The sequence below is a fragment of the Lynx rufus genome, unplaced genomic scaffold (assembly GCF_022079265.1).
Source record: "Lynx rufus isolate CCGP_SWC_20201006 ecotype Redwood Valley unplaced genomic scaffold, mLynRuf1.p SCAF_6, whole genome shotgun sequence".
In the NCBI taxonomy this organism is placed as follows: domain Eukaryota; kingdom Metazoa; phylum Chordata; class Mammalia; order Carnivora; family Felidae; genus Lynx; species Lynx rufus.
The window spans coordinates 8,934,515-8,949,935 of NW_025814878.1; the positions used below are offsets into that span (position 1 = coordinate 8,934,515).

The 15,421-nt window shown below is 39.7% G+C and overlaps 1 protein-coding gene across 4 annotated transcripts in view; it reads left to right on the forward strand.

The window, feature by feature from the left end:
- Window positions 1-15,421, forward strand: part of SYNE1 (spectrin repeat containing nuclear envelope protein 1) — a 473,246-nt gene that overhangs the window by 385,093 nt on the left and 72,732 nt on the right. For all 4 annotated transcript variants that reach the window (XM_047102923.1, XM_047102922.1, XM_047102925.1 and 1 more), the window contains 6 exons: window positions 1,411-1,565; window positions 1,985-2,132; window positions 4,785-4,879; window positions 7,814-8,048; window positions 9,992-10,186; window positions 14,017-14,142. In XM_047102923.1, coding sequence (XP_046958879.1) covers window positions 1,411-1,565; window positions 1,985-2,132; window positions 4,785-4,879; window positions 7,814-8,048; window positions 9,992-10,186; window positions 14,017-14,142 — 954 coding nt within the window. The remainder of the gene's footprint in view (window positions 1-1,410; window positions 1,566-1,984; window positions 2,133-4,784; window positions 4,880-7,813; window positions 8,049-9,991; window positions 10,187-14,016; window positions 14,143-15,421) is intronic.

A 15,421-nucleotide genomic window follows, 5' to 3' on the forward strand; every position in this document is an offset into this window, starting at 1 on the left:
TATCAGGCCCAGGGTACCTGGCTTGCACCTTCTTTAGGGCCTCATCCATCTCAGCATCCATCACAGTGCTTCTGTGGAAACACACTATGTTCCCCTTTCCGGAATTCCTTTTTTTTGCCCCACCAACTCCCTTCCCACCAAAAGGAATTAACTTTCGGTCATTTTGTTCAATGTCACTCTCTTAAGAAAGTTTTTTCTTTTGTTCATGGTCAGGGTCCCCAGGGACACACTTCCAAAGTACACTATTTTTTTTTCTTAAATTTTTTTTCATACCAGTTAATTATGTTCATGTGATCAGGTGACCACTGTTGTGGAATAGTATTGTGACTCTATTATTAGAAGAGTATCTTACAGTCTGTAAGCCCCATGAGAAAGACCATGGCATGTGAGTTTTGTTCATGTGATATCTGTGCATGGAAATTCTGCCATTTGGTTGTTAAGCTTTTGGCTTCAACACTTGGGAAGATTTATTCTGTCTGCAGGGTAATGAGCCTATTTCAGAGCATGAAAAGAGAAAACACACAGCCAAAGGTGTCCTGACATTTCCTTCCTCCTGTAGCTGGTTTCCTAGATGGGGTTATAGATGCCCACACGAAAACAGAAAAGACAGCCTTGTCCTATGTTTGAGATCTGAAAGCATAGATGGCATTGTCAGCTGAGTCTCACCAACTTTGGGATTGGGGCCAAGGACCTAAAACTGAAGCTGTGAAATAATGTGTGGTGGCTTCCAAACTTGAATGGGATCGTGTTCCATCTAGCAAGAGGTCCACAGCTCCTGTTACCCAGACCTGCCACCTGCTAGCTGGGGGGCCTTGCACAATTTACCTACAGATTCTCAGCATCTTGTCTCCCATCCTGAAACCGGAATAGTAGTGGTACTTACCTTATGGTATTGTTTTGCAAATGAGTTATTACCTGTAAAGCTCTTATAATAATACTTGGTTTATAATAAGTGCTTAAGGAATGGTAGCTATTACTATTATAGTTGTTGCTATTATAAATATTATTATTGGTGTTAGATAATAATGGAGCAGAATAGCACAGATACATGGAATATACAGGGTAAGAAATAAGCCTTCTCAGTCATCAGCATAATTTTCATCCTTCATCAGTTACCAAGAATTACTTATGAGTAAATAGACCAAGTAAATAATACACATAAACTACCTACATGTTCAGTGAAACCAAGTAAGTAGCTGTAAAAGCAATTGCAGCAGAAGCACTGGAAACTGATTAGGAGATGTAGCTCTTTTTTATTTGCAGCTCTGGAGATTACAAGTAAGTGGCCTAGAAATGCATAGGAGCCCAAAGACTGGCTTCTTCCAGAAATCTGAAGTCCACTGTGCAGCGTGAAAGAACTCTGCCTTTTCTTACCATAGTGCTAAATTGGCTTTTAAATCTTGCTTTCAGGGACAGATGTTAAAATTCAGCAGCATGGCCCCAGATTTAGACCGTCTAAATGAGCTTGGATATAGGCTACCCCTGAATGATAAAGAAATCAAAAGGATGCAAAATCTGAACCGGCACTGGTCTCTGATCTCCTCTCAGACAACAGAGAGATTCAGGTAGAGTAACCAAGAGATGTTTTGACCACTCCGATAGATCAGTAGAAATGAGTGCATGGCTTGTGTACATTTATAAGTTCCGAGTCTTTCCAATGATACTTACAAAATTTGAACCAGAAGTGGCAAATTCAGTGAAATGGTTGCCCATGCCTAAGGTACTAAAAATTGTTGGAACAAAAAAATTTTAAAAAGAAAACTCATATAAGAATTATTAAAGATACATACATAATTTTATCATTCTTAAAACTTACCACTTTAAACTTTTATTCTTTTTTTTTTTAAATTTTACTACCTGAGGTGAAAACTTTGTGGTGGTCAATTTAGAAGTAGAGGCAGAGGATATTCATTTAATCTAGTTTTATATACTAACAATATAAGAACAAAAACATAATCATATTCTCTTTCCTTTGGTCTGTCAGTAAGTTGCAGTCATTCTTGCTACAACATCAGACTTTCTTGGAAAAATGTGAAACATGGATGGAATTCCTGGTTCAAACGGAACAAAAGTTAGCAGTAGAGATTTCTGGCAATTATCAGCATCTTTTGGAGCAGCAGAGAGCACATGAGGTAGGTTATGCCAGTGGGTTTTCGGGTAATAACAATGCCATGTGGAGGAGTTCAAACACTGTATCTTGTGTTGATAGCTCTTAAGCTTGGAGTTTTCCCATCTTAATTACAAAAGTGTGGTCCAGTTCTTTGCTTCCATAGTTGGCTTTAAAAACGTGTCAGGCGTCAATATCCTGTGATGTATACTGCCAGAATTGTGGTAAAAGTCTCCTTATGGGGGGTAAAGGGTGGGGAGAGGGATCACGGGTGTGTGTGGAAGGAATGCAGAAAGACAATTTTTGAATTGAGTTACATACTACGTTAATATTGCCAAGGCTAGTTGATTAAGAAATTATGCCTTGATCACGAGTCTTTGATAAATGAAAATTGTGTGTTCTGTAAAAAGCATTTCCATACCAGATATCTCCAAGTGTACCTCTTGGTCAAGACTCATAATTATTTCTTAAGAAACACTGAAGAGAGAACTGTGTGCGAAAAGCAAAATAATTACTTTGCTATTAGTCTCGGTTTCCTGGTGTAACTAAATTGTCCCATGTATTTATGAAATATACGCAAATGGAGAGAGAGATAGGATTTACCTAAAAGCAGAGAAAAGCTTAATGCAGAGCTTGAAAGAGAATGAAACTAGGGGCATCTGGGTGGCTCAGTCAGTTGAGCACTGGACTCTTGATTTCACCTCAGGTCATGATCTCACAATCGTGAGAGCAAGCCCTGCATTGAGCTCCACATTCAGTGTGGAACCTGCTTAAGATTCTCTCTCCCGCTCTCTCTCTCTCTCTCTCTCTCTCTCACTCTCTCACTCTCACTCTCACTCTCACTCTCTCTCTGTCCCTCTGCCTATCTCCCCAGTTTGTGTGCTCTTGCTCTCTCTCTCTCTCACACACACAAAAAAGAATAAAACTAATTTTAAAGCATTTTCCTTAAATTTTAAAAATAGAGAATTTAAAAATGTAGAAGGTATTTTTAAGTCCATTTTTATCAAGGTGACTTAGAATGGAATAAAAGACAATGAATCAAAACTAAAGTCAGCTATCTCTTTATATCCACTATGATGACTATGATGAAAAAGACAGCATGTGTTGATGAGGGTATATAGAAATTGAATCCTCATGCTACTGGTGGGGATGTAAAATGGTGAAGCTGCTTTGGAAAACAGTTGGACAGTTCCTGAAGATATTAAACAGAGTTACCATATGACCCAATAATTCTACTCTTAACTTTATACCCAAGAGAAATGAATATATGTGTCCAGAAAAACTTGTGCAAGAATATCGTCCATATCAGTGTTATTTATAGTAACCCACAAGTGGGAACAACTTAAATATCCATCAGCTGATGAATGAATAAATAAAATGTATGGAATACTATTCAGCAATCAAAAGGAATGTGGTGATGATACATACTTCACATGGTCAACATTGAAAACATTATGCTAAGTGGAAAGAAGCCAGTCACAAAAGACAGGCAGGATGCTATTTACATGAAATATTCAGAGTAGGCAAATGCATAGACACAGAAAATGTTAGTGATTACCTAGTGCTCATGGACTGGGAAGAAATGGAGAGTGATTGCTGAGTGTGGAGTTCTTTTCAGGGTAATGGTCTAAAGAAAATAGTCTAAAATTGATTGTCGTGGTGTGTGCCCAACTCTGGGAACATAATTAAAGTCCTGAAATTATAGACTCTAAGTAGGTGAATTGTTAAGGCATGTGAATTATTATCTCAATAAATTTGTTTTAAAAACTGTGGAAAGGGGCGCCTGGGTGGCGCAGTCGGTTAAGCGTCCGACTTCGGCCAGGTCACGATCTCGCGGTCCGTGAGTTCGAGCCCCGCGTCGGGCTCTGGGCTGATGGCTCAGAGCCTGGAGCCTGTTTCCGATTCTGTGTCTCCCTCTCTCTCTGCCCCTCACCCGTTCATGCTCTGTCTCTCTCTGTCCCAAAAATAAATAAACGTTGAAAAAAAAAAATTTTAAAAACTGTGGAAATAATTTGAAAAACTTTCTGTTGAATTTTTTTAGCGAAAAAATTTTATTAACCAAATTAAGTTAAAAAACAGTGACTTAAGAAATGGGAGGTTTTAAAATCTTTTCAACTTTCTAAAAGATCTTAAGCTATTCCCTATCTGAAAAAAAAAACAGAATACTAATTATGTGTTGACACTTAATGTTATTAGGTGATTTTGAAAGAAGTGAAACATAATTCTACCTTTAGTCACTTAGTTTTACTAAACAAAAATGAAACTTTAAATATATCTTAATTGGTTGTTTAAAAATATATTATTTCGGGGTGCCTGGGTGGCTCAGTCGGTTGAGTGTCCAACTTGGGCTCAGGTCACGATCTCGCGGCTTGTGAGTTCAAGCCCCGCGTCAGGCTCTGTGCTGACAGCTCAGAGCCTGGAGCCTGTTTCAGATTCTGTGTCTCCCTCTCTCTCTTTGCCTGTACCCCACTTGCACTCTGTTTCTCTCTCAAAAATAAACATTAAAAACATTTTTTTAATGCATTATTTCTATACTGCAGGATTTTACACATATCCTGATTCAACTGGAAACATTTTTCAAAGCTTTGCTAAAACCAGAATTTTTGGAAAGTTACCAGAAAACTTGTCACTGAAATTGGGAACTCTAAAGTATGTTTTTCTATTTTTCAAATAATAGTTGTTTCAAGCAGAGATGTTCAGTCGTCAGCAGATTTTGCACTCGATCATTATTGATGGGCAGCGTCTTCTAGAACAAGGTCAAGTTGATGACAGGTAGGATCCTTGATATATTATTATGAAGAAAGTTTCCAGTGAATTAGTTATTTTCTTTTTAATGAGCAGATTAGAGGGCATGTATCTAATCTTCCTAAGGCAATTGTGCTGCAATGGAGCCTCAGTAATTGAAGGAGAGGCTTGTCTGAATCTCGGAAATGAGTGAGTATTGAGTCTTCTTTAAGAACTGCTGTTATATAAAGGACATAGAGTAATTGGAAATCACCTAGCCAACCTTCTCCAGACCTCTGCAGGAGACTGGAATTAATGAATAGATCAGAACAAATTGTATCGATGATGTATCAATGGTTTATAAACAGATGCTTCTAATATTCTCATACAGCTACAGAAATTGTATCCTCAAGGGAGCATAGAGATCACTAGATCATCTCTCTTACTTATAGATGAAAACTTGAGGTCCAGAAATGTGAACTGATGTGACCAAGGTCACTCAGCTACGTAGCTGGTTTTTAGTCGGAACCAGACAGCTTTCCCATAGCATGGTAATTCCAGGTTTGAAAATGGTTTGCTGCCTTAAGGCAGCAGACACACAAACTGAAATCCTGCTTCCTCTTCATTTACTTAGCAGATTGCCTCTTTATTGAAAACGAAGAGGCAAAATCTAGCTCATCTTTCAACTTCTGGTGTGTGAATTGACCATTTCATACCGTGTTTACATTTCCTGGGAACAATGGCTAGTCTATTGCATCTACTTTATGTGGTGATATTGGAGTATAACTGCATTTATTACATAAAAACATCTCTCCCATATTAAGGCCCAGTAACCGTGATTAGAATTAACTTAGTGTTTTTTTCAAAAATGAAAAAACAAAAAACAAACAAACAAAACAGAACATAAATCATTGTTTTTATTAAAAGGGGTTTTAATGTTTTGGAAGCAATTTCAGTTTTGAGTGGATATTTCTTTGGAGGTAACATGGAACATTTTCATGGTCATGCTATGGAACAACAAAATATGATACCGTATTTATTCTTTTCTAAAAAATTATGTATTTAAATTCAAGTTAGTTAACATACAGTGTAGTATTAGATTCAGGGGGACAACCCAGTGACTCATCACAACCCAGCAATTGAAAACTACTCGGTATTTATCTAAAGGATACAAAAATGCTGAATCCATATTTATTCTGTTCAAAGTGAGCCAGACTTAAACATGGGCTTTACTGAGAATTTAAGGCCTTCAAAATAAAACAAATTCAAATTCAATTAGCTTATTCTTGCTTTAGCCTCCCTTGATCAACTCTATAACAGTATTATAAAAGTTTAAGTGAGGAAGTAAAACAAAATTTAAAAATCATGTACAAGCCAACATCTATTCAATTGTAAATGTTAACAGTTAAGGAGAAACACCAAAAAGAAGAAAATGGGAGGGTTGAACCAAGGATAATTCTCAAAGTTGAAAGGAAAAAAAAAAAATTTTGGATTAGAGCACGAAAGCACCAGATTAGGAATGTATTGTATTTTAAAAGTTCATTTCTAAATTTCGTGTTGAGAGTTCAAGTTCAGCCACAGGAACAGTGTCATGTGTTAAGTATTTCCTCACACTGGCAGGAAGCTCAGGACTGTTGAGGACAAGGGCTCCAAAGACATGGTGGATGGTGGCCTGAGGGGGAAAGTACTGTGTGAGGGTACTTTTCATGTTGCAGGACGTTCTCAAGTCCTCCAGTTAAATGTTTTCGGAGATGATGGATGCTTGTAACTTCTGGGGGAGTTTCATGAACCTAATTCATCACATTTGATTCTACTGCAATTAGATTATTAATATCAGAATTTCCTTTCAGAAGCAAGAAGCACCAATAATACATTTGGTTTACAAAACCAAGGTGTATAGTGGGCCTAGATAATGAGAGGTGTCAAGAATGTAGGGGTCCAGAATAGTCAGTCAAGCTCAGATTGGAAGCCACACTCAAGAGGAGAAAATAGTATATGGAAGGGAAGAAAAGGAAAACTTACGTGATAGAGAAAAAACAAGTGATGTTACACTTTAGTATTCAAAGGTGAATAATGCTCTAATCTACAGAGAAATTCATTCTATTTGATATAGGACAAACGAATTGTAGAACCACAAATTAAAACTTCATAGAGAACTACCAACCCTTTTTAAGGTTGAAAACACAGATGTAGGAAGGACAAACTAAAAGATCTGAGATTATTTAGCCTGAAGTTAAGAACACTTACATAAAACTTACTCTTTTTAAGTATATGGACAACCTTCATACAGCCAATGATAACTAGATAGTTTGCATTTTTCTAAGAACAAAATGAAGTAGGCTTAACATGTAGAGGGGACGATCTAGATTCATATGTAGAATAATTTGCTAAAGATTAGGGCTGTTTACTGTAAGAGAATACAGAGAGTTTCCAAGGGCAGTTTTAAAGAAACATTTTTAAATAACATGGTTTTATTTAAGTGGCTTATGATTCTGGCTGAAATAACCCCGTGTTGTTCATCCAAAGTGGCTTATAATTCTGGCTGGAAACTGAAGTGCATAAATAAGTTTTGGTCCTCATTTTCTCCCGCTGTAGCACAAACAAGATGTCGCCTCCTGCTGCATACACTTCTTAGGGTTTGGGCACATTCCCGTGGTGTCACTACCCAATGCTCCCCACCTCTTGTGTACTCAGGGAGAGAATAGATGACAGTGACTTTACAGATATGCCTTTAACCTGTGCTGAGACATGAAAATACTCACTGTTTGCCAAAACCAATAGTTTGACTGCTATAAATTTTAAAAATGACTTGAAATAGACCCAGTAACAGATCCTGGAATGATATTTGAAAACCTCTGCCCTAACTCACTTCTCAGGGCTTAGGGTCACCAAGCATATGCACATTGTGTGTAGACATGTCTGCTTATGAAAATGTACCCAGGGTAACAAAGTTTCCTCCCTATGTAATTATTTCTGCACCAGGGATGAATTCAACCTGAAACTGACCCTTCTCAGCAATCAGTGGCAGGGAGTGATTCGCAGGGCCCAGCAAAGGAGGGGCATCATCGACAGCCAAATTCGCCAGTGGAGGCGGTACAGGGAGATGGCAGAAAAGCTTCGTAAATGGTTGGTTGAAGTGTCCTATCTTCCCGTGAGTGCTCTCGGAAGTGTCCCAATACCACTGCAGCAGGCAAGGACCCTCTTTGATGAAGTGCAGGTAAGGTGCAAAACACACGGTCTTTAAACCTCTTCTGTGTTTCCACTGCACGCTTTACCCTCGCCTCAGTTCTTCGCAAGGATTCTGGAGTGACACTGGAATGAGGACAATCATTGTTCCCGAGTGTCAACAGTAACACACAATACGATTGCATTACAAAGCCCGTGTAGAGTGACGACACTCTGTCTGGCCAGGCCCAGCTGCTTACAGACCCTCTCCACTTTCCACATCAGTGCCTCCCAGCAGCTCACTAATCCCCAGCATGGAGGCAAAGACAATGGCCGGGAAAGGAACACCGCATTGATTATACTCACGAGCAACATAAATGTGTAACTTAAGCATTCCAGAAAAGATAAAAGTCTAGGTCCTGTCTGAGCTTTTTGTCCACTCCTGGCTTGGCTCCGTACTTCCATCTATCTGGGAACTGGGGACTCCAGCCCCTTAGACAGATACGTCCTAGTGCTCTTATCAGTGCTTCCCAGTATGTTTTATGGTCTCCTTTTGCTTTGGCGGTCACTGCTCTCTGCTTTCTTTCTCCTCGCTTCTCTGGGAGACCTCATCCACACATGTGTCTGCCTGCTACCAGCAGAGAAGGGCCAGCGTGGTATCTTCCAGTCCCATCTACCTCCTGAGCTTTCAACTTATATATTCAGATTATACATGTGTGCATACAGACCTAGTGTGCACCATGGGTTCCAGCTTCCAGCAGGGCCTGTGATCTCAGGACCAGCCATTCTCCAGCAGTCCATTTCCCACATCCCCAGCTCAAGGAAATGTCTGGCAGCGGCTAACGCTTCTATCACTTGGACCCTGGGAGGTGCTCTAGAGCTATTTTCTTTTCCTCTCCCTTCCCATATCTAATATATTCCCACTGCCACTGCCTTAGCCGTGCTCGTGATAGATGATAGCTTTCTTCTTCTTCTTCTTTTTTTAATATTTATTTATTTTTGAGAGAGAGACAGACAGAGCATGAATGGGGGAGAGGCAGAGAGCGAGAGCGAGATACAGAATCTGAAGGAGGCTCCACGCTCTGAGCTGTCAGCACAGAGCCGGATGCGGGGCTTGAACTCACAAGATCATTACCTAGGCCGAAGTTGGACGCTTAACTGACTGAGCCACCCAGGTGCCCCGTAGACGACAGCTTTCTAACCTGTTAGTATATCCAATATATGCCCACCTGCCATTCCGTCTTCTACCCTCCTGCAAAGTGTTGTAATCCAAACACATCACTTCCTTGCTTAATATTCCCCTGTGAATCTCGGTCACTTTCACTATTTAAAAAAAAAATGCCTTTGCAAGCGTGGTCTTGTGTCCTCTTCTGCCGCTCTATCACACGCATACTGCATTCCCCCTGAAAACTGCATCCAGGATCCCGAATTCATCATCTTTATCTCAATGGCAAATTTTCCCATCTTCATTTCTCTGTGTGGAAGGATTCCCCTGACTGACTCCTGGCCTTCCTCACACCAGGTCCTTCTTAATCTAGTCGTGTTCCTATGTCTCTAAGACTCATGAAGCCTTTTCCCTTCAAGGAAGCCTGTCTTGCATCCACATGGGTTAGATATTTGAGCACTGGTCTTTCTTGGAATCAGTTGTTTGTATCAAACAAGTGTCCTAAATGTTTTCGGCAGAAGAAATAAAAAGACCATAATAAAACTTAAAATATGTAGGAGTGGGTTCCCTACGCATCAGTCTCATGGGGCAGTTTTCATATTGCATTGTGACTGCATTTAATTTGGGGACAGAAACTAAGCCTCCCCCTGTCGAATCCTCACTCATGTGTATACATTGCTTCATTCATGCCCAGAGTACGCGCTCAGTAATGTTTGTTGTATCGAGGGGGCGTGCTATGTATGAAAACCCGTAGGGTGGTTTAAAAATCCTTGGAATAGGGATATGGTGAAGAAAAGAATGAGAAAGTAAAAAGCAACGGTTCCTTTCAGTTCAAAGAAAAAGTGTTCCTGCGACAACAAGGCAGCTACATCCTAACAGTGGAGGCTGGCAAGCAGCTTCTGCTCTCGGCCGACAGTGGAGCTGAGGCCACCTTGCAGGCGGAACTCGCTGAAATCCAAGAGAAATGGAGATCGGCCAGTGTGCGTCTGGAGGAACAGAAGAAAAAGCTGGCCTTCTTGCTGAAAGTAAGTTCATCTCCTTCCTCCTAGAGACCTGATGCAGTTTAAGGAGCCACACAGGTAGTTGCGCTGCTTCCTCCTGTTGCTAGCTTTCGAATCGGATGATGCGAAGATTAACTCACACCCTGCAGGTTTTTGATACCCTCTGTCTTATTTAAGACTTTGTCCTGTCTTGCACGAGCTGGAGAAGTTTCCTAGTTTTCAGCAATGTGTCTTGCAGAAAAATCCCCCCACTAAGTAGTTTTAAGTCTAATAAGACTGTCCAAGTGATGAATTCTGATTAATGGTCCGTGCTAAGCCAAGAACCGTGTGATGACTTTATAAATCCAAACAGGAATGGAAGGAGTAGATTCCACTCCCTGATCTGAGACTCTAAAGTGGTTTTTAAGATTGATATCTCTTATTTTATAGCCAGAAAAACCTATCCAAGAAGATACTCTTGATTTCATTTTCACTTATCCAAGCACGTTGCTATGAGATAGAATTCGGGAGGTATATTAAGCCTTTCGTTGGATACAGAGAGCATACTGATCACACTGCAAGTTCAGGGAGATGTAGATTTATCCAGATCCCCCACAATCCAGTTTTCTCCCCCCTCACTTGACAATACTATATATAAAACATGATGATACATGCATTGGAAAAAGAGCATGGTCTCTACTCAGATGAATCCAAGTTAAAAGCATAATAAACCAAGTAACCTGGTTAACTCAACCTGTCTAAGCCTCAGTTTCCTCCTCTATAGGGTGGGTATGATAACCCCTCCTGCACATGGCATTGTGAGGATTTAATGATATAATGAAGGTAAAAACAGGCAGCACGGTACCTGCACATTTGGGCATTCAATAAATGATGGTAATTGTCATTGTTGGTATTATTATCGTATCAAAAAGTGAACAGAGCTAAGGAGTAAAGGTTTGTATATGTTGATAATGACCAACACTTTAACAAAATTATCTATTAAGTTTGGCCTGCCACTTTTTTGGATCACAGGTAATAACCAAAGGGAATGGAACACGTTTTGCTTTTATAATACTTAAAGTATGCACACCCATTGGGTTTATTCTGTTGGATTTTATTTAATAATATATTACCTTCTGTGTAGGAAACACTCCATCAAAAATACCACTGAACGTTTGATAAAGAACTTTTATTTGCGCACAGCACAATTCATCAGTAATACAATACGCCTGATTCTTTTTTCTTCTTTTTTGCTTTCAGGAAAGGATTAAAAACATTGTAACTCATTCTGTAGAGATCATGTTAATCCTATATTTTACTTTATTTGCAATGTGATTTTTGGACGCACCCCTGAGAATTTAATAAGGCGAAATGGCTGAGTCACTGCATTTACTTTTCTTGCCAGTCTGTCTGTTGGCGTGTAAGATGTCCGTCCGCTTTGATAGATGATCACAGACCATGCCATCTTGCTATTCCCTTGTAATTCATGTAGCAAAAAGACTGGGTTATAGCTTCAGAATCCAAGCCATCCTTGGAAAGGGGAATCCTTATTCTTGTTAAAGTTGATTTTATTTTATTTTTTAGTTTATTTTGTTAAGTTGATTTTATTTTAAATCAGACATGAGGACCTAATTGCCTAAGAAGAAATTTATGCAGCTAAATTCTAATGTTAATGTCATTTTCTTTATTTTAGTGTATCTTCATACCACAGCTATGGTGCTTACCTGTGTTTAGCTCTTGATTTAATGCTCTGGGTAAATATGCCAGGAATACAGTGATTATATAATTCTACGGCCTATCTGTTCACATGCTTTCCTGTTGCCTCTTAGTTTTATTATGGAAAATAGGAAACTGGCCTTTTCTCGTTTAGATCAATGAACATTTATCGATGGCATGTGGATAGGTTTCAGACTGTGAAGAGTTCATGGAGAATGCTGCTGAATTTAGTAAGAAGATCTCACTATGCTGAGCATTAATGAACTCGTTGTAGCCTGGGAATACTGAGATACTTCAGCAGGGGGGAATTGGAACAGATCTGTCCAAGACAGACAGTTTGTGGGTTTTTTGTTTGTTTTTGTTTGTTTTTTTCTGGTAAATGGAAAGAGAGAATGTGGTTATGCACTCTAGGAAGTTCCCTGTAGGAATTTAAAAGTGCAGTGAGAAACTTGGGCCAAATGCTCAGTCTGGTTAGAAACCAAAAGACCTTTTGGGTAGGGAGGTGCTTTAGTCAGCACTTCTTACAGAAGACAGGTGCGCTCATAGCACCTATGGGCTGCTGCACTAAAAATAAAGTGTCAGGAGAGGAGATAGAAAGAGCCCAGATGAGAAAAGACTGGTGACAAAGGAAGAGATAATGTGAGGGAAAAGGTACCATGCTCACTACCGAAAGCATTTCTAGTTGTCTTTCTGTGGAGTCCAGTAATTTAAGTTGTGGGGAGTGGCCACTGGACGTGGGGGTGGGGGTGGGGTACCAGAAAGGGGTGGGGGGGAGACAGGAATGGGAGGTAGTAGGCAAGATTAAGGAGATCTATTTAGGTAAACTTAATTTGAACTGTCTCTGAGACACCAGATAGGACTTAATTTGTAGATATGGTCCATTATGGTTCCTTTAATAATTTTTTCTTTTACTTTTTTTTAATAAAGAAAGAAATACATGTGTCAGAAAAAAATGCAGGTAATAATTGAAGTATGTAGAGTGAAAAATGAAATTTCCTCTCTACTGCCACCAGAGGTATCCACTGTTACCAGTTTGGCGTGTAACCACCTGAAATATAACCACATAATGTATATTCTTTGTCACTCTGTAGAGATCTACCGATCTACCCCTCTGTATACCACCAGCCTCTATCTACCACTCACCTTGCGATATTCTTCTTCGGAGCACTCATTAGTGTTTGGCATACTAGATGTATATTTTTAACATTTTGCCTTATCTCTCTTCTTCCATTTGCTGATCGTTTCCCATTTTATGTGTTATATACTCAACCCTTTGTGACATGTTTCAGCAGGATCAAGATAGAGCCCACCAAGTGCCAGCCTTTTGTAGTTGTGTGTTTCTACTTCTGTAACAATTCAAATTTATGTGCCTCATACAAGTCATATAATGAATTGAATCAGAGTCAAGGTTATATTATTTTTACATTTCATCTCACTTTTCTTATTCAAACACATTTCATCCTGAAAGAGATTCCATATTCTCTTTTTTATCTCTTCTAGAACATTTGAGGTAGTGTAGACACATCATAGATGGGGCTAGGAAAGGGGCAAAATGGTACAATTATACTCTTAACCCCTGCGGATTGATTCAGATCCAGATAACATTTTTGAGTCCCCGTAATATTCTGGGCATTGTATTTGGTGCATTCACACCCATTGCTTCCTCCAACCCTCCAACAATCATCAAGTCTGTATGCCCATTTTCTTTTTTTTTTTTTTATTTAAAAAAAATTTTTTTTAACGTTTATTTATTTTTGAGACAGAGAGAGAGCGAGCATGAACGGGGGAGAGTCAGAGAGAGAGGGAGACACAGAATCTGAAACAGGCTCCAGGCTCTGAGCGGTCAGCACAGAGCCTGACGCGGGGCTCGAACTCACGGGCCGCGAGATCATGACCTGAGCCGAAGTCGGCCGCTTAACCGACTGAGCCACCCAGGCGCCCCTGTATGCCCATTTTCATAGGGAAAACTGAGGCATAGCATAAATGTAGAACTCCCGCTGTTCTGATGCTGCCTACGTGAAAATGGATGTGGACTCCCCTTCGCGTTGTTCACCAGGGTATCTGTATTGTTTCTGTGGGATTCAGGAGAGTGTTTAGCTTTCATTCCAGTTTCCTACAAAGAAAAAATACCATGAACTTTCTTTCTCCTCCCATTCTAGGACTGGGAAAAATGTGAGAATGGTATAGCTGATTCTCTGGAGAAGCTACGAACTTTCAAAAAGAAGCTGTCTCCACCCCTGCCAGATCACCACGAAGAGCTCCATGCAGAGCAAATGCGTTGCAAGGTGAATTACTGGACTGACGTTTTAGCCATCACTTACCTGTGTGCTTCTGCTGTAATGTTGCCTCTGAAAGCCTAATTCTGTCAAACTGCTGTAGCTGTCTACATGTAGATGCACGTTCCTAGGATATTGCGTTAGGGCAGGCAACTCTGGTGAAACTTGGTTGTTGATTTATTGCAGCTGATGAAATTATAGGCTAGTTCGTGGATTATCTTGAGAAAGCAAATGACAGTGGAAAACACAGCATTAAAAGATATTTAAAAGCTGGATCAAGGGCAATAAACACAGTCTTTTTAAAGCATCTACACTGGGGAGTTGTTGCAGCAGAATAGTCTAGTTTACGGAAAGAAGAGCGAGGCTTGGCAGCCTGGAAATTCTGCAGACAGTGACCGTTGGAGGAACACCCTGCCCTCCAGACTCTTCCATAAGGAAAATGGGACTGTAAGTAGCTGATTTCAGTCAGAGCATGGAGAGACACAGTCATTCAGTTACTCTCAGGGCCCTGACTACCTAAAGAGCAAGGTCAACCTGTCAAGTCACCGTTGGAAACAAATCAGGAGCTGATACAGACCCCTCCCTGCATCATGAGCTCATGGAGACGAAAATGACCTAGTGGCTGTAGGATTTGTTCTGTCCATGCCCATCTAGTCAACTGAAGTCTTTGGATGGCAGTTCTCTGCTGAATGATGTGTGCAGATCTAGTAAAAACTGTCTTTGCAAATGCTTTTTCTCCCCCAAATAATGCATGTCTTTGCATTCCCCAGTCATTTGCAAATTACTGCTCTAGAGTAATGCTGTTTAAAACTTCACACGTACTTAAATGATTTGGATTTTAAGCAGAAGTTCTCTGCTTCACTCTAAGAAGTCATAAGCATTAAAGAAAGGTTGATTTTTTAAAAAGTCTTAAAATCATGAAAAGTCTTAAAATCATGATGTCAGAATTTTCCACCAGTATTAAAATTTAAGGATATTCTTTGAAACTTGAAAGAGGCAGGTTTAGGAAAAATAAGAGATAATATACATTAATTACATCATGGATGGCAAATAAGGAAAATATTACCTTGAGATGTAAATTCAGAAATATGCAAAGATTAAAGCGTTTGTCAGTTTATAAGAAGTGATGAAAGAAAATTTTGATAAACAGAAACGAGCATCAATTGGGCTCCTCCGATGTGCCAGTGATTATGCCAATATTATCTCAGTTGGCATAAACACAAGCTTACAAGTACAATCTGTTATTTCTGTTTTATAGATGTGAAACCTGAGCCTTCTAGAAGTTTAA